General features: G+C 45.0%; 1 protein-coding gene across 1 annotated transcript in view; it reads right to left on the reverse strand.

The window, feature by feature from the left end:
• Positions 1-6791: 6791 nt before the first annotated feature.
• Positions 6792-19780, reverse strand: part of LOC126459874 (uncharacterized) — a 50531-nt gene continuing 37542 nt past the window's right edge. Inside the window, exon 3 of the mRNA XM_050095888.1 lies at positions 6792-10687. Coding sequence (XP_049951845.1) covers positions 10201-10687 — 487 coding nt within the window. The 3' untranslated portion in view covers positions 6792-10200. The remainder of the gene's footprint in view (positions 10688-19780) is intronic.

Here is a 19780-nt window from a genome sequence, read left to right on the forward strand (position 1 = left end):
ACATTCGCTTCTTTTAATGTGCGTAAGGGCGCTGATAACCCCGCCGTTGAGCGTCCGTAAGCTCCAAACACAAGCGCACTGAACAACTTATCATGGGCTGCCGACAGATTGGCACATTACTAACCACCAGCCACTACGGTCGCTGAACTCTGGCTTTTAGAGGTGACGCAACTTAGTATGACGTACCTTTATTTGCGACAGAAACTCAATCAGACTCCATGCTCAGCAGGGTTAGAGCCCTTGTTGCTGACGATGGTGTCAGCGCTATGTACTAATGAATGCATTACGGGAACAGCAGTGATCAATGTCTTATGAATAATTACTATTAACAACAGTCTTGATCACGATTTATTTAACAAGGTGACCGGTTTCGACCACTACTGTGGTCATCTTCAGACCATTGAGTAGGAACCTCTTTCTGTTGGAGAATCACTACTCAAGTAGTGATTCTCCAACAGAAAGAGGTTCCTACTCAATGGTCTGAAGATGACCACAGTAGTGGTCGAAACCGGTCACCTTGTTAAATAAATCGTGATCAAGACTGTTGTTAATAGTAATTAGCTATGTACTAAATTCTGCACCCTGCCTATCCTCAAAGTATCGCATTTTAAGGTGAAAGTAATGACCTCCAGGCCACATTATTAATATAACACTCGTTCTTTCCTATAAGCATTGCTTTTATGAAATTTTAAATTTATTCGTATCTTTTTACAAATAATTTCGATCATATCCATGCCGGCCGGTGTGGCCGAGCGGTTCTAGGCGCTTCAGTCTGGAACCGCGCGACGCTACGGTCGCAGTTTCGAATCCTGCCTCGGGCATGGATGTGTGTGATGTCCTTAGGTTAGTTAAGTTTAAATAGTTCTAAGTTCTAGGGGACTGATGACCTCAGCTGTTAAGTCCCATAGTTCTCAGAGCCATCATATCCATACTTGCCCGTATCATTGGATGTAAATATTGACGTATTCAGATATCTGTGAGCTGTTAGCTACGGTATCTTTCTCATTAATTTTGGGGTAACAGTACAGTGTAGTCGAATCCCGAGTCACTTGTGGTTGTGTGATGGCGCAGCTGGTTGGATTCTGGAATCTAATATTGTACAGTTACGATGAAATGAGATGAATAAAAGCACGATGAGCTGTATTGAATGTAGCCGGCCGCGGTGGTCTCGCGGTTCTAGGCGCGCAGTCCGGAACCGTGGGACTGCTCCGGTCGCAGGTTCGAATCCTGCCTCGGGCATGGATGTGTGTGATGTCCTTAGGTTAGTTAGGTTTAAGTAGTTCTAAGTTCTAGGGGACTGATAACCACAGCAGTTGAGTCCCATAGTGCTCAGAGCCATTTGAACCATTTTTTTTTTTTGTATTGAATGTTAATTTTCTTACAAATGTTTTCTTCGAATTGCGCAAAGTGTTTAGAGTACCGGTACTGTGAAATGAATTCATCGACACACATTAAAAATCTGAAGTGAAATCCCAGTTCCTGCATGAGTATTACATTTCACCGTACATTTATGAACGCGACAACCCACCCCTCACGTAAGAAGCGACATCATCGAACTAGACTACCTGCCAGAGAAGAATTCCACCTCAACGAGACAAAAGTTAAGTAAATTATATTGTTTTCAACAGTAGCTTGCTTGCTTTTTATTATCACGCAAATGGGTGCATTGTCTATAAATGCGTAGCTTTGCTGTTTGTTGGTGTTGCTATTGTTGATTCCAACACACCGAGGAGTCCTGTTAACCAGTGAAGAACTTAAACATGCTGAGTTGCCATAGAAAAACTAAAATGTTTCGAACCTTTCTGGCGGGTTAAAACTGTTTGCTGGACCACGATTCAAGAAGGAAATACCCAAGCACGACTCAAAACTTGCCCTCACAGCTTTGCTTCTACTACTACCATATCTACTACCCTCCAAACTTCACACAGGTTCTTCTACAGCTCGCAGGATTAGCACTCCTAGAAGAAAGGATACTGCGGAGGCATGGGTTAGCTGCAGCCTGAGGGATTATTTCCAGAATGAATTTTCACCGCGTATCAGAATGTGCGCTGATCTGAGACTTTCTCGTTGTACGCGAAATGGAAAGGTCCCAGGTTCGAGTCTCGGTATGGCACACAATTTTAATATGCCAATCAGAGCAATCTTCGCCGCAGAGTTAAAATTCATTCTGGATTCCTAAAATGTTTTGGTACAAGTTATTCAACAGAAAAAAGTCGTCTGTGCAGGTGAACGTTCTCCACGGTCTCGTTGCAGCGGAATAAAATAAAATAAAGCCAGAAATATAGGATGTATCAAAAAGGACTTTAAAGATTTGAAAACTTTTATTGATTTATTCATTTAGCCTAAGGACATGATTCTGGAGTGATTTTATCGCAAAATTACATCACGTTTTTTTACCATGTACCTAAGAAGATTGAAACTGACTTCTAGTGGTTATGTGGCACACATCCCATCTGAAGTCAAACTCGCTGGAGCATGTCAGGCATGACTTTTTCAGTTGCGAGATAAGATTCTAGCTCTGAGCTCTGACAGAGAAACTGTAAGAGTGGAACAAACAGGAACTCTTGACGATTCTCCAAAAGAAAAAGGCCAGGAGGTGTCAGGTCCAGTGAATGTGGAGGCCATGCAATTCGAGTACCTCGAACCGTCCACTGATGTGAATCGAACATTCAGGAAATCTTACCAAACAGTTAAAACTTCACCTATTTTCGTTTACAGTGACACCAAGACTATGTCTGTAAGTAGTGTGAATAAGTTTGTACGGGTTTTCAAAGTTGTTAAGACCTTTTTGATACACTCTATAGTAAGTTCTGTCTTCCGAAATTCCTTGGCTGAAGAAGCTCTCAAAGCAACCCTACATTCAATCGCCGCACAGATGCAAAAACCTCAGCTGCAGAAAGAAATAAGCGCTCTACGGACCTGATGGGGCGCACATAAGAGCATGCACAGCAACTGGAGGCTCTTCTGGCTGCAGTCTGCGATGTTCACGAATGGTGGCAGTATTTGAATTGCGACCTATAATACACCAAGCGCTAGTTGTGAAAAAAAATGGGCTTTTTATTCACGTCGCAACAATTTTTTGTTTATCGGACTTCGTTTTAGTTATACTGTTTAGCCGGATTCAGTATTATGACGTCTGCATGTTCAAAGCTAAATTTATTGACACGTTCTACTTCACCAGCTGGTACATACTGTTCCCGCTGCGCTGAGGCATAAAGGCTGCGCAAAAACCTCTCTGCCCCTGGTAAGAGGCCCTTTGCAATCTCTTCCACTTTCATTCTCTATAGCCGCGCCCAAACTTCCAATTTTTTGAATTATTCCGTAAAATACGTAATTCTGTGTAAATCTTCCGAAACTGTCCTACCTTTCTGAAATTTTATGTAAATATTCCAAAACTTTCCGATCTTCCGTCGTAGATCACACATCAAAAAAAAGTTTTGCAACACCTCCGTTCCTAGAGTTCCTGAATCTGTACCGAAAATTGGAACAGAGATGAACACAAACACCATTTCCGTCCTTTTTATCGCTCATGGAAACTACACATTTCATGTTGTATTACCATTCAGCGAGACCTTCAGAGGTGGTGGTCCAGATAGCTGTACACACCGATACCTCTAATACGCAGTAGCACGTCCTCTTGCGTTGATGCACGCCTGTATTCGTCATGGCATACTACCCACAAGTTCATCAAGGCACTGTTGGTCCAGATTGTCCCACTCCTCAACAGCGATTCGGTGTAGATCCCTCAGAGTGGTTGGTGCGTCACGTCGTCCATAAACAGCCCTTTTGAATCTATCCGAGGCATGTTTGATAGGATTCATGTCTGGAGAACATGCTGGCCACTCTAGTCGAGCGATGTCGTTATCCTGAAGGAAATCATTCACGAGATGTACTCGATATGGGCCCGAATTGTCGTCCATGAAGACGAATGCCTTGCCAACATGCTGCCGATATGGTTGCACTATCGGTCGGAGGATGGCATTCGCGTATCGTACAGCCGGTACGGCGCCTACCATGACCACCAGCGGTGTGCGTCGGCCCCACATAATGCCACCCCAAAACAGCAGGGAACGTCCACCTTGCTGCACTCGCTGGACAGTGTGTCTAAGGCGTTCAGCCTGACCAGACGATTGTCTGGTTGAAGACATATGCGACACTCATCAGTGACGAGAATGTGATGCCAATCCTGGGCGGTCCATTCGGCATGTTGTTGGGCCCATCTCTACTGCGCTGCATGGTGTCGTGGTTGCAAAGATGGACCTCGCCATGGACGTCGAGAGTGAAGTTGCGCATCATGCAGCCTACTGCACACAGTTTGAGTCGTAACATGACGTCCTGTGGCTGCACGAAAAGCATTATTCAACATGGTGGCGTTGCTGTCAGGGTTCCTCCGAGCCATAATCCATAGGTAACGGTCATCCTCTGCTTTAGTAGCCCTTGGGCGGCCTGAGAGAGGCATGTCATCGACAGTTCCTGTCTCTCTGTGTCCCCTCCATGTCCGAAGAACATCGCTTTGATCCACTCCGAGACACCTGGACACTTCCCTAGTTGAGAGCCCTTCCTGGCACAAAGCAACAATGCGGACGGGATAGAACTGCGGTAATGACCGCCTAGGAATGGTTGAACTACAGACAACACGAGCCGTGTAACTCCTTCTTGGTGGAATGACTGGAAATGATCGGCCGTCGGACCCCCTACGTCTAATAGCCGCTGTTCATCCACGGTTGTTTACTTCTTTGGGGCTGATTAGTGACATCTCTGAACAGTCAAAGGAACTGTGTCTGTGATACAATATCCAGCCAACATCAATCTTCAGGAGTTCTGGGAACTGGGGTAATGCAAAACTTCTTTGATGTGTGTAGTTAACTGATTTCCATTGCCCTTTTAAATAATTTTGTAATTACTGTGTTCTGAAGCTTCTCAGAATTATCATAATGTAAACAGACATAAGCATTATGACTTTAGTTTATGTTTCCATGTAGTGCATTGTTTGCCGGCCGGGGTGGCCGAGCGGTTCTAGGCGCTACAGTCTGGAACCGCGCGACCGCTACGGTCGCAGGTTAGAATCCTGCCTCGGGCATGGATGTGTGTGATGTCCTTAGTTTTAAGTAGTTCTAAGTTCTAGTTGATGACCTCAGCAGTCAAGTCTCATAGTGCTCAGAGCCATTTGTAGTGCATTGTTTACTCATTTGGAATCATATATTTGCACAAGTTAATCTTTGTATATCAGCAAAACTCTTATTCTATATTTGAGTTCGTATATCAACAAAACGCTATTGACTAATGAACTGTTAAGATTTGTGAAACTCAAACTGCAGTTCCCAAAAAGTGGGCAGTCAACAATGTATGGCTTACAGTTTGAATAAGTCTTGGTGTAATTCCACACTTTTAATGTGATCGCTACTACTTTTGGATTGTTCGACGTATTATCAGCTTCTTCTTCCTGGCACCTTCTGCAGCGATCTTGAGGTATCTTCTCTCCATGTGGTTCCTGGTTTCTCCACTGACGTCGTCACCATTTGTATTTCTGTTGATCTTCTAAATAACCTCTTATTCTTGAAGTATTGGCCAGTTATCTCGACAATAGTGAGCAATCTTTTTCCAGAAGGTTCTGGAAATCAACTCTTTTCTCCACGTATAATTTACACCGTTCTCAGCCTCAAAACACTGTCCCTGAATTCTCTCAAGCTTCTCCTGTTACCACTACTACTGAAAGTCCGCAGATCGTGGTCTAGTGGCTAACGTTGCTGCCTCCGGATCACAGGGTCCCCCGTTCGATTCCCGGCCGGGTTGGGGATTTTCTCTGCCCAAGGGCTGGGTGTTTGTGTTGTCCTCATCATTTCATCATCTTCATCATTCGTGACAGTGGCTAGATTGGATTGTGAAAAATTTGACTACTTAAAAATTGGGACTTTGTACGGGCGTTGATGAGCGCACAGTTGAGCGCCCCATAAACCAAACATCAACATCATCACTACTACTGAAAAATGCTTTCTTTCCACAAACTAATTAATTTCTCGCAAATATAGTTTGCACTCATGCTCAACATAATAACACTTTCAAGTCCTGTCATGAACTACTGTTCTTCCAAAATGCACGTTTTCTTCTTCCACACATCACCTGCCATTCTTTACTGCTAATAAACACTCCTTCCTACAAAATACAAGCGTTCTTTCTGCCGATAATTAGATCCGTCCGCTTTAACACTGCTGAGTATCGCCATTAGCCTACTCTACTCACAATTTTTGTTACACAGATAAAATATTCCCTACTCTGCTGAAACTTCGAGAAATACACGGGAGAAATACATATGTACGCTTCTTCTTCTTCTTTCGAATAACCCATTTGGAGGGTACGATGAATCAACTTTGGCTACTCTTCATTGTATTAGATTTCCTTAGTTTCCAAATTTCCTTCATCCTTTTAGAGTGTTGTACCCTTTCTTCTTGAGTCTACTTTCCTCTAGTTGTTTTCTTTCTCTCCTGAAATTCTGCCTTTTGAACTGCCACATCTCACTTTAGCTTGTAATTTTAAGGGTAATTCGTTCCAGTGCGTGAATTCCAATCTCTGCGTCAGAATTACTCTTGAGAGAAAGCCCAGAGCATATTTCTTATCGCTGCAGATCGTGAGGTTAAGATCGATTTAGTACCGACAGCTACATGCCTCTAACACAACAGTAGATTGTTAATTTTTACTGGTTTGGATTCACAACAATATAAAATTTTGTAAAAGACAGAAATTTCGCCATATAATGTAGAAATTATTTATTTTTGAAATACATTATTGTGGTTTCTCATTTACTCATCGTGAAGTGAACCGCTAAGTAAAGTATATGCTTAAGCACATGTCAAAAATTTCAAAATATCAGCAATACATGCAGGGTGTTCGGAAATTACAGGTACAAGCTTCTAGGACTTGTAGGCGGGAGTGAGTACATAGTATTTTGAACAGAAACTCGTCTCCGGGAACGTACCACTTCCGTGCTACAGGCGTTTGAAAACATGTTTGCTTGGTGGCTATGTAACAGGGTAATCATAGTGGGGGATGCTTACATCGGATCGACTGATGTCTTTTGAAGTCAATCGTACCTCTCTGACCTGGTACGAGTCTGATTCACGTGTCTGTGAGTGTTACAGCAACATGGATGAGCACGTGTTTGCAGAATTCACCGACATGAACGTTTTGATTGGTCACGGTATCGGAGGAGCTGCTTCGCGTTCTCCCCAACGTCCGACTTCATTGCTTACCCTTTCCGCCACAATTACGCGGCGGTCTCGAGAAAGGGTACCTTCTCCGTCAGCAGGCGTAACTCTTGTGCTCCAAGGACACGCCGCATATCCGAATTGGAACAGGGCCTACTGTATCACGTTGAAAAGAACCCGTCAACAAGTACAAGAGCAATTTCTCTGGCTATTAATGAGTGGAACTGTAAAACAAGTGATGTGCTGGGTCACACCTAACCAATTAATTGTAAAAGTGGCCGCTTTACCAACATGTTTTCAAATGGGTGTAGCACGGAAACGGTACGTTTCCGGACATGGGTTCCAATTCAAAATATTATCTACTTTCTCCCCTCTACTAATTCTAGAAGCCTGTAACGAAAATTTTCTAACATAATGTATACATCATTCTCACATGGTCCACACTTCCTGGCTCAACGTATACGTGTATAGATGCGTCTACATTGAGCGCTAGTGATTTTTGTTTCTTTAGTGTCGGGCGGGCTGGCAGCGGAAAAAAACCGCTCTTCAGCCAAATGTTATAAAAATTTTATTGAAAAATGGTTAAAACATATAAAAGGTGACAATAACAGATGATTCTGTAAAAAAAACGTAGGTGGGTGACAGTGACAATTTTTCTGTAAAAAGAAGTGACAATAAATGAATATTTGTAAAATACACATAGATGAAAGTACTGATGGTTTTTAAAATTCGTTTCACATTTTATATTACAGTTAAAATACAGTCACACTTGAACATGAATGATGGCTAGGTGGCACGCGAACAGATTGTCATGATGAAGGTGCGATGAGGACTATGACTGTGGGGCCCTGTACAACTGCAGATAGCGACTAGAAGTGGGCAAGGTGAATGAAGGGAAAAGGAGAAAATTGGAGGATTGTCTAAGGTGGAGCGTTGTGATTAGGATATATCTTGGGACGTATTTCATCGTCAGGAAGTGGGAGTTGGTTAAAATTCCAGCAGGATGGGATGGATAAGGCTTGGACGTGCATAGAAGGTGGAATATGGATGTAGTGGTGCAGCCGGGTACCTGGATTGGTGATTGATGATGATGATGATGAGGTCCCAAACTCCGAGGAGTGTAGGGGACGATGCGGGAGACCCGCACAGCCGCACTAGGCAACGTCCTAGCGAAGGTGGTATGCCATTGCCTTCCTCCGATCGTAATGAGGATGAATGATGACGATAAAGACGACACAATAACATCCAGTCATCTCGAGGCAGGGAAAATCCCTGATCCCGCCGGTAATCGAACCCGGGACCCCGTGCGCGGGAAGCGAGAACGTTACCACAAGACCGCGAGCTGCAGATTGGTGATTAGTGGAAGGGAAATTAGATGCTGGGACTGGGTTTTGCGATTAATGTATGGAATCCAAAGGTGCTCTAGGAAGAGAAGAAGGTCTGGGAAAATGGATGAGTTGGTACTGGATGCGAGATTGGGAGGGTAGGCGGACGTGGAAGGCGAGGCGGATTGTGTGTATTTCCACGATTTCAAGGGACTGACAGAAATTAGGTGAGGTGGGGATCCAGGCAACATTAGCGTAGGTTAGGATGATGTGGATGAGGGATTTATAGGTGATGATAGTGGTAGAAGGACGTAGGCCCCAAGTGCGGCTGGATAGTAGTTTTAGTCGATTTCGGGCTTTGTGTTGGATGGTAAGGAGATGTGGTTTGCATTATAGTTTTCTGTCGAGAGTTAGCCCTTACATACTTGTCTGAGTTAGTCAAATGGATGAGTTGGTTGTAAATGGAACGATGGAAATCTGGAAGATGGAAAAGTCGAGTGGTGTGACCCGAGATGGTGGCCTGCCTTTTCTGCCGGTTTAGTTGAAGTTTCCACGTGTTACATCAGTCAACTAGGAGGTTCAGGGCCATTGGAGGGAGACATGAGAGAGTTGAAGGGTGTGATGAGCGATTAGGTAGGCAGTGCCATCAGCATATTGCAGGAGTTACGTTGGGGGAGTAAGGTGGCGTGGTCTCCTGACCTCCATATTCCGACCTCACCACTGTATTGTGCATATCAAGATGTTTCATTCAAGCCCAAACTCGATAGGGTAGAGTCAATTTTACGTATATCCATTTAATCGATATGCAATAATAAATAAATTGCAAGTGTACACCGAGATTAAAAAGTCGAGGCTGGCGTACACAAAAATTCAAGACACGATGGCCACAGGAGTGTTTGTTCAGCGGAGGCAACCAGCCCGCTGTAAAGTCCGTAGGAGGGTGAGTTAGCTCGCAGCTGCGCTGACCGGTCGACCGCCCACGGACCAAAGCAGTTTTTGCCAGAGAAAAGGGATAATGGCCTGTGTTTTCACCTTAAAAGCAAAACCTGCTGTATTGTTTGAGGGAGCCCCCGCATACGCATTTTTTTGATGGACCTGGTGCGATGTTTCAGAGTTCTCACAAGTGGTGCTACATATTTCTGGATTGGTCCGCTTAGCCATTCCCCCATTTGTAAGAGTAATGCTGATTGGTGGACTATTTCTGACGCGATGAGCCGGAGGAGGGAGGGAAAGACAGCAGATGATATACCCTTTTGATTTTTGCGTGGAGGGAAGTCGTGGGATTCGTGGAGCAAGGAAAGAGTACGTGGAGGAAGAATGGGACCGTCGTAATAGAGATTTGGGAGTGAGATACGGTTGTAAATGGCATCCGAGATGGTGTGTTTGGATGTTGTCACGGTTTTGAAAACTGGAATCACAACTTTCGATAGGCGAGAGCGACACTACATACAATATAAATTTGACGTCGGCTACAAACACTGTTACTGTTTCTGGCATCTTTTATTGTAGATAACACCGAACTATTGCGCATGCCACTGTGCGGTCCTTCGACAGTGTCAGTTGCTATCAAACGTGACCACTTCAAAATGGCAAAATGCCGAGACTGGAATAGCGCATTATAAAAAATAGCCCTCGAGCGCTCAGTCGATGATCGATCAGTAAGTGACCGGAGACTAGCAGCACTTGCAGCGTCCGTACAGCTTCACGTCGGCCGCGACCAGCACCAGCCAGACCACAAAGTTGAGCCACGAGCTGACGATGGCGGTCACGAGCGCTCCGCCGGTGTCTACGGGGTCCCCGCGGTAGCGGTCCCTCTGCTCCGACAGCGGGTAGTAGTCCTCCTGTCCCACCTTGGCGAGGAAGGGCCGCGTGTGGGGCTCCACGAAGTCCATGATGTCGAAGATGGCGCCGCAGCTGAGGCGGTCGTAGACGGCGGCGGCCGCGTCCCCCACAGCGCCCAGCTCGCGCACCGCCGTCTCTCGGTACTGCGAGCACGAGGCGTGGTAGCCGGCCGTGAGTGCGGCGGCAGCGGCCAGCAGCAGCAGGCAGCACAGGACTGACGTCACCAGCAGCACCAGCCACCACGAGAGCGCCATCTGCCCGCCTCCGGCCTGCGGGTCCTCCGCCGCCGACCTCGCCACTGCCACACTCCTGCCGCTCCTGTGGAAACGCCATCGCGCATCAGCCTTCTTCGATACTAACAAAGCAGTTCAGCTGCTCTAAGCAGGCAAAAATGAATACAAACGTCTCAAAAGTGATATCGACAGGAAGTGCAAAATGGCTAAGCAGGGATGGCTAGAGGACAAATGTAAGGATGTAGAGGCTTATCTCACTAGGGGAAAGATAGATACTGCCTACAGGAAAATTAAAGTGACCTTTGGAGAAAAGAAAACCACTCGTATGAATATTAAGAGCTCAGATAGAAACCCAGTTACAAGCAAAGAAGGGAAAGCAGAAAGGTGGAAGGAGTATATAGAGGGTCTATACAGGGGCGATGTTCTTGAGGGCAATATTATGGATATGGAAGAGGAGGTAGATGAAGATGAGGTGGGAGATATGATACTGCGTGAAGAGTTTGACCTGAGTCGAAACAAGGCACCGGGAGTAGACAACATTTCATTAGAACTACTGACGGCCTTGGGAGAGCCAGTCCTGACAAAACTCAACCATCTGGTGAGCAAGATGTATGAGACAGGCGAAATACCCTCAGACTTCAAGAAGAATATAACAATTCCAATATCAAAGAAAGCAGGTGTTGACAGATGTGAAAATTACCGAACTATCAGTTTAATAAATCACGGCTGCAGAATACTAACGCGAATTCATCACAGGCGAATGGAAAAACTAGTAGAAGCCGACCTAGGGGAAGATCAGTTTGGATTCCGTAGAAATAGTGGAACACGTGAAGCAATACTGACCCAACGACCTATCTTAGAAGCTAGATTAAGGAAAGGCAAACCTACGTTTCTAGCATTTGTAGACTTAGAGAAAGCTTTTGACAATGTTGACTGGAATAGTCTCTTTCAAATTCTGAAGGTGGCAGGGGTCAAACACAGGGAGCGAAAGGCTATTTACAATTTGTATTGAAACCAAATGGCAGTTATAAGAGTCGAGGGACATGAAAGGGAAGCAGCGGTTGGGAAGGGAGGGAGACAGGGTTGTAGTCTCTCCCCGATGTTATTCAATCTGTATATTGAGCAAGCAGTGAAGGAAACAAAAGAAAAATTCGGAGTAGGTATTAAAATCCATGGCGAAGAAATAAAAACTTTGAGGTTCGCCGATGACATTGTCATTTTGTCAGAGACAACAAAGGACTTCGAAGAGCAGTTGAAAGGAATGGATAGTGTCTTGAAAGGAGGATATAAGATGAACATCAACAAAAGCAAAACGAGGATAATGGAATGTAGTCGAATTAAGTCGGGTGATGCTGAGGGTATTAGATTACGAAATGAGACACTTAAAGTAGTAAAGGAGTTTTGCTATTTGGGGAGCAAAATAACTAATGATGGTCGAAGTAGAGAGGATATAAAATGTAGACTGGCAATGGCAAGGAAAGCATTTCTGAAGAAGAGAAATTTATTAACATCGAGTATAGATTTAAGTGTCAGGAAGTCGTTTCTGAAAGTATTTGTATGGAGTGTAGCAATGTATGGAAGTGAAACATGGACGATGAATAGTTTCGACAAGAAAAGAATAGAAGCTTTCGAAATGTCGTGCTACAGAAGAATGCTGAAGATTAGATGGGTAGATCACATAACTAATGAGTGTTGAAGAAGGTTGGGGAGAAGAGGAGTTTGTCTCACAACTTGACTAGATGTAGGGATCGGTTGGTAGGACATGTTCTGAGGCATCAAGGGATCACCAATTTAGTATTGGAGGGCAGCGGGGAGGGTAAAAATAGTAGAGGAAGACCAAGAGATGAATACACCAAGCAGATTCAGAAGGATTGGTTGGTTGGTTGGTTTGGGGAAGGAGACCAGACAGCGTGGTCATCGGTCTCATCGGAATAGGGAAGGATGGGGAAGGAAGTCGGCCGTGCCCTTTCAGAGGAACCATCCCGGCATTTGGCTGGAGTGATTTAGGGAAATCACGGAAAACCTAAATCAGGATGGCCGGACGCGGGATTGAACCGTCGTCCTTCCGAATGCGAGTCCAGTGTCTAACCACTGCGCCACCTCGCTCGGTGATTCAGAAGGATGTAGGTTGCAGTAGGTACTGGGAGATGAAGAGGCTTGTACAGGATAGAGTAGCATGGAGAGCTGCATCAAACCTGTCTCAGGACTGAAGACCACAACAACAACAACGTAATACCATCAATCCACTTCTGTGGCCCAGGCACTAGAGCCCATTTCACACGTTTCTGGTAAAAATCGACTACTTGCTGTGGCTTCGTGTCACGAGCTTGCCTGTTAATCAGCCGCCTACCACACCGTGAGTGGGACGGTGACGTCAGTGATAAACTGATCGTGCTTAGTTTACACTGTAGATACACTCATGCCCATAAATTAAGGATAATGCTGATACATGGTGAAACAACGCTCTGGTGGGTGGTTTGCGGGTTTAAATCACCTCGGGGTATGACCATGGGGTGCATTTGACCTGCGGTCGTCGCACGGTGTCGCTGGCAGCAGTTCACATACGCATAGGTGTGTTGGTCCCTGTCAGAGTACGGTGCAGCGAGTAAGGTGTGCAGACGTTTTCAGACGTGCTAATGGTGACTGTGCGTTGAAAATGGCTCAAAGAACACATATTGATGATGTTTAAGGGGTAGAATACTAGGGCGACTGGAGGCTGGTCAAACACAGCAGGTCGTAGCATGGGCCCTCCGTGTGCCACAAAGTGTGATCTCAAGATTATGGCAACGATTCCAGCAGACAGGAAACGTGTCCAGGCGCTACAGTACGGGACGTCCACAGTGTACAACGCCACAAGAAGACCGATATCTCACCATCAGTGCCCGCAGACGGCCACGGAGTACAGCAGGTAGCCTTACTCGGGACCTTACTGCAGCCACTGGAACAGTTGTCTCCAGGCACACAGTCTACAGACGACTGAACAGACATGGTTTATTCGCCCGGAGACCTGCAAGGTGCATTCCACTGACCCCTGGTCACAGGAGAGCCCGTAAAGCCTGGTGTCAAGAACGCAGCACATGGTCCAAGGATATGTTCATGGACGAATCCAGGTATAGTCTCAACAGTGATTCTCGCCGGATTTTCATCTCGCGTGAACCAGGAACCAGATTCCAACCCCTTAATGTCCTTGAAAGGGACCTGTATGGAGGTCGTCGTTTGATGGTGTGGGGTGGGATTATGATTGCTGCACGTACAGCACTGCATGTCTTTGACAGAGGAACTGTAACAGGTCAGTTGTATCGGGACGTCATTTTGCACCAGTATGTCCGCCTTTTGAGGGGTGCAGTGGGTCCCACCTTCCTCCTGATGGATGATAACGCACGGCCCCACCGAGCTGCCATCGTGGGGGAGTGCCTTGAAATAGAAGATAACAGGCGAATGGAGTGACCTGCCTGCTCCCCAGACTTAAACCCCATCAAGCACGTCTGGAGTGCTCTCAGTCAACATATCGCTGCACGTCTTCAAACCCCTACGACACTTCAGGAGCTCCGACAGCCACTGGTGCAACAGTGGGAGGCTATACCCCAGCAGCTGTTCCGGAGTACCAACCCATTGTGCGGCCTGTGTACGTGTGCATGGTGGTGATCATATCGCATACTGATGTCGGGGTACATGCGCAGGAAACAGTGGCGTTTTGTAGATGTGTTTCAGAACGGTTTTCTCAACTTATCACCAATACCGTGGACTTACAGATCCGTGTCGTGTGTGTTCCCTATGTGCCTATGCTATTAGCGCCAGTTTTGTCTAGTGCCACGTTGTGTGGCACCACATTCTGCAATTATCCTTAATTTATGAGCATTAGTGTACATACAGACTGTACGCACAACAAACAGCGTGCCATTAAGGAGACTGCGAATGTGTGGAAGTCTTTCCTGCGGGCTTCTTGCAGGGAATCAGTCCTCCTTTGTCGGCTCTGCATTGGCCATACGTGGCTAAAGCATGGTTACCTCCTCCATCGCGAGGACCCACCTCAGTGTCGCTGTGGCTTACGAATGACGATCGTCCAGCTCTTGCTGCTCTGCCCACTTTTAGCCGCTCTCTGGCGGACTTTTAACTTTTACAGCACCCTACCTTCGGTGTTGGGTACAATGCCTCTACAGCAGGTTTAGTTTTACGTTTTATTTGTGAGGCTAGGTTTTATCATTTGATCTAAGTTTTAGCACTTGTCCTTTTCCGTCTGTGTCCTCCACCCTAGGGCTTTCAGGGTGGACGTTTTAATGTGTTGCAGAGTGGCTGGCTTCTCCTTTTTTATTCTCATGGTCAGACAGCCATAGTAGTCTGTTTTCTTGTTTTTAATGCCTTCTCCCTGTTTCTTGAGTCTCTCCGTGGTTTTCTTGCCGGACGCTGTGGCCGAGCGGTTCTAGGCGCTTCAGTCTGGAACCGCGCGACCGCTACGGTCGCAGGTTCGAAAATCCTGCCTCGAGCATGGATGTGTGTGATGTCCTTAGGTTAGTTAGGTTTAAGTAGTTTCTAAGTCTAGAGGACTGATGACCTCAGATGTTACGTCCCATAACGCTTAGAGCCATTTGAACCATTTGATAGTGAAATTTACCAAACAACGGGCGAGACAGCATTAATTCTGTCCCTCTATTTTTTGAGACGGGATGGAGCAGGATTCTACGCAGAATTTAAGCAAAGACTCCATCTCTATTTACAAGGGTATTTGCTAATTAAATTTCAGTTGCTTCCTTCATAACACTTTCCCAGTCCTGGAAGTACATGCCAGAATCTCCGAGTTATGTTCCACAAAATGACCGGTGCCAAGACAATGTTCTGCAACAGCCGATTTGCTAGGCTGTTGTAAGTGTGTGTGACACTAGTTGCCGGCCGGGGTGGCCGAGCGGTTCTAGGCACTACAGTCTGGAACCGCGCTACCACTTTGGTCGGAGGTTCGAATCCTGCCTAGTGCATGGATTTGTGTGATGTCCTTAGGTTAGTTAGGTTGAAGTAGTTCTAAGTTTAGGGGACTCTTAGAAGTTAAGTCCCATAGTGCTCAGAGCCATTTGACACTAGTTCTCAGTGCACCGCTCCTCCATTCTCCTGATACTCTACACATGACATGCCACAACAGCAAGGAACATGCCTTACACAAGCCAAGATCACCACTCACCTGTCGCACGGTTGGTCGACAGCACACCGCCTGTCTGATCTGTATTTCATTACATCCATTCCGGCGGAAGGTGACCTCAAGAGGACTTAACTGAGTTGGCAAACTCTCAAGAGTCTGAAATTACGTGAACCAGGATAGGGAGTACCCATTCACGCCGAGCGGGGTCGTGAAACTCAAAAATGGTTCAAATGGCTCTGAGCACTATGGGACTTAATTTCTGAGGTCATCACTCCCCTAGAACTTAGAACTACTTAAACCTAACTAACCTAAGGACATCACACACATCCACGCCCGAGGTAGGATTCGAACCTGCGAGCGTAGCGGTCGCGCGGTTCCAGACTGTAGCGCCTAGAACCGCTCGACCACTCCGGCCGGCGATCGTGAAACTGTCAGGCAGTAGATACAAGTGAGTGCGACTAGGGCTCCTGCAAACATTATGTCCCAGATTTCCATCAACCTTCCCCGTGACCAACGCATCAGCGAAGGCAAGGCACCCATCCCTTTCTACCTCCATTGTGAAAAGCATATTCGTGTTAATTGAATTCAGGTGTTCTAAAAAGTCGTTCAAATTATCGACTGTTGTCGACGACGTCACTTGGCTGCATTCCCGTAAGTTATTTGAACGTCATCTTGTTGTTAAGGAGCCGCGGGGAAAGGCCGAGCGGTTAGAGGCGCCATGTCACGGATTGCGCGGCCGGTCTCACCCGAGGTTCGAGCCCTCCCGCGGGGCATGTGGGAGTGTGTGTTGTTCTTAGCATAAGTTAGTTTAAGTAGTGTGTAAGTCTAGGGGCAGATGAACTCAGCAGTTTGGTCCCTTAGGAATTGAGACACATTTGAACATTTTTGTTGTTAAGGAATTTTCGTATTTGATTATTTTCGTATTATAGCTTGTGTGTTAGGAAATTCCGCCGTTTCAAGGCAACGCCACATTGAAAATTTATCAGAAACGCATTCTTGGTATAATTTGTTATAATTAAATGTCAAATAACGACATCTTGCCGGTTAAAGCTTTCATGACATTTAAAGTGAAAGACACGGTCGAAAGTTGTCAAAATGGAGTTAGGAAATGTAAACCAGCTGGCTCACGTCATACTAGTTTCAAATATTTTTTTTTTATTCGCTTTGGCGTTTTTAAAAGATTCTGGGACTTTGTTATCAGTTGAACACAAGTACGTTCTGCAGTATTCGGTCTTATGTGCCTATAAGAGTGCTCTCCCCCCCCCCCCCCTCCCCCCTTCCACTCTGTCTCTCTCTCTCTCTCTCTCTCTCTCTCTCTCTCTCTCTCTCTCTCTCTCTCAGGAGTGAACTATCATTGTCAATAATTTACAACTTAAGCATGAAACACGAAATGGGGATAAATATTCAGAAAACACTGATCATCTGATAAAATGAATTGTCAATGGCTCTGAGCACTATGGGACTTAACATCTATGGTCATCAGTCCAATGAATTGCCACAAAGAATAAAATGCATAGCAAGGAGTGTGACATTTGAAAGATAATTAAGAGATAGCTTATACTCGGGCGTCTATAAAAAAATACAAGCAAGTTAATTTTGGAGACTTCTTTCCCAAACAAAAACGTCTTCATTAAAGTATATATGCAGACGAAATGTAACCTATTGTCGGTGCAGGAATCTTTCTGTTGCTGTCTTTTCTCATTGTTTTTTAATTACTCTCAAGTGTAACGTGAGAAATTTGTTTTTCTCACAGTGAGCTGTAATTTTTCGCAAAAATTAGAACATACTTCACACAACCAGCGCACTTATTTACTACTAACCGAGCACTCGGCGTAGTTCGGGTATATATTTATTTTAGTTATATTTGTCAGTCTCGCCCTTTCCCCTCTGTCCACCTCCTCCAACTACATTCTCAATCCATCTCCTCCTGCCCCTCTCTCTGTCTATCTCCTCCTCTTTCGTTTCTACGTTCATTCCCTCCGATTCTCTTTATCTCCCCAATTCCTCCTCCCCCTCTCTCTGTGCAGCATAATTATGTAATAATAAAAGAAAAGCACCAGTTTGCTTTTGTTCTACAATATTATTTTTATTGCTAACCGGTTTTCGGCTTACAAGGCCATCTTCAGGCATTTTCCTGTAGTCATTAAGTTGTTTTATTTCTTGCAGTTGTCTTTGTATTCCACATATGCTGTAGTTTCAATAGTTAAGGGTTTGCTTTTAACTTGTACTTGTATTACTGTCCATGTTTAACTCCCCTTCTAGTTGTCTCATCAAATACTGTTCATATTTTACTTTGCTCATTTATTTAATGTAAACTGGTATACAGCCACTGCTTTGATTATAATGTTAATGTTAAAATGCAGTACCACCACACTCTCAAACTGTAGGTTCCCTCAAACACCTCAATTTTCCTGCAGTTATTAATTTCTGTTTATCGTATTGATATGGCTTAAGTTCCTCGTGTATTCTGTATTTACATTGACAACTGTCTCTTCTTTTTTAATTGGTTGTGTTTCACTCTCCATGTTTCATACCTCTTGATGCAGCCTTGCCTAGTACTAATTTTATCTTATTTCAATAGTTTTCTTTATCAATAGAAACTGTCATGTAGGCATGCTATTCTTATTTTGTGCTAAAGATTTTCCTGTCAACTCCATTGTTATTTATGTACTGTTCAGTTTTTATTATTTCATTGCAAAGATGTTACTCACTGTATGTTTCTACTTCACTCTAGATGTGTACTTCTCTTCCAATGTTGTCTGCTAACATTTAACTTCTTGGTGATAATTCTCAGTAAATGTCTGAAGATAGCCTCGTAAGCCGAAAACCGGTTAGCAATAAAAATAATATTATAATGTTGTTCTACCAAGAACCGACGGAAGATTCTGTTAACATAATTATGTAATTTTTTAGGTACATTCAGCGGCATATTTGGATACTTTGTGCTAAATCTGTTGCAAATAGTCAGTATCACATTCAATAGTCGTGCACGATGCGGTAGGTTTTGACGCATCTTAGTGTTTATGATGTCAATCGCCTGAATTATGTAGACAGTGATATAATTTTGCGCATATATTCAGTACTGTATGTAGACACTGTCTCAATTCTATCGTGAATACAATTTGCAGTAAAGAAGTAATACATGAAAACGTTATACCTGGTGGGTATCTGTGAGCTGTGAGGACCGGGCGTGAGTCGTGCTCCGGTAGCTCAGATGGTAGAGCACTTGCCCGCGAAAGGCAAAGGTCTCGAGTTCGAGTCTCGGTCGGGCACACAGTTTTAATCTGCCAGGAAGTTTCAGCAATAGAATCGTTTTCTTTCAACAGTGCGGAGAGGGTTGACAGCGAGAAAAAGTTTCGTAAAGCTTAGAAATTATGCGTAAAGTTTGTCGCAAGTCACTAAGTGCCTCTCGGTCTCAAATCCTGGATGAATCAAATGTGGGTATTCACGTGTAGTGGCCTACATTTCTTTTTTACCCTTACCCTTTCCCTTTTGAAAGGTAGGTGGTTCTTACCCCCCCACAGCTGTTGACAGTACGTTTGGTTGAAATCAGTCCTGTGGTTTCGGAGAAGATGTAAAAAAAAAACATATATACATGCACTCATAAGCCAAAACATTATGACCATCGCCCACCGCGACGCTGGAAACCGCCTCGTGGCGTTACGGGCACGTGTCGCAGTAACAAAAGTACGTAAGCGGAGCAGACGTGAAAGGAGGGATCACCCTAGCGAAGAAACGGGCTGCAAATGGCGATACCCATTGAGATAAACGACTTTGACAAAGGGCAGGTCTTTATTACGCAGAGCCTGTGAATGAGTAGTTCGGAAACGATAATGCTGGTCGAATGTTCTCCTGCTACTGTCGTGAACATCTACGGAATGAGGTAGGACAGTGAAAGTACCACTAGGCGCTATATGGTTGAAAGTCCACGACTCATCACATGTTGTGGGGTTCGGAAGCTTGTCTCTGTAAAGTAGGATAGATGCTGATCTGCAGCATCTCTGCCGAAAGAGTACAACGCTGGTGCACGCACAAGTGTTTCGGAGCACA

Source organism: Schistocerca serialis, chromosome 1 (assembly GCF_023864345.2).
Source record: "Schistocerca serialis cubense isolate TAMUIC-IGC-003099 chromosome 1, iqSchSeri2.2, whole genome shotgun sequence".
Classification (NCBI taxonomy): domain Eukaryota; kingdom Metazoa; phylum Arthropoda; class Insecta; order Orthoptera; family Acrididae; genus Schistocerca; species Schistocerca serialis.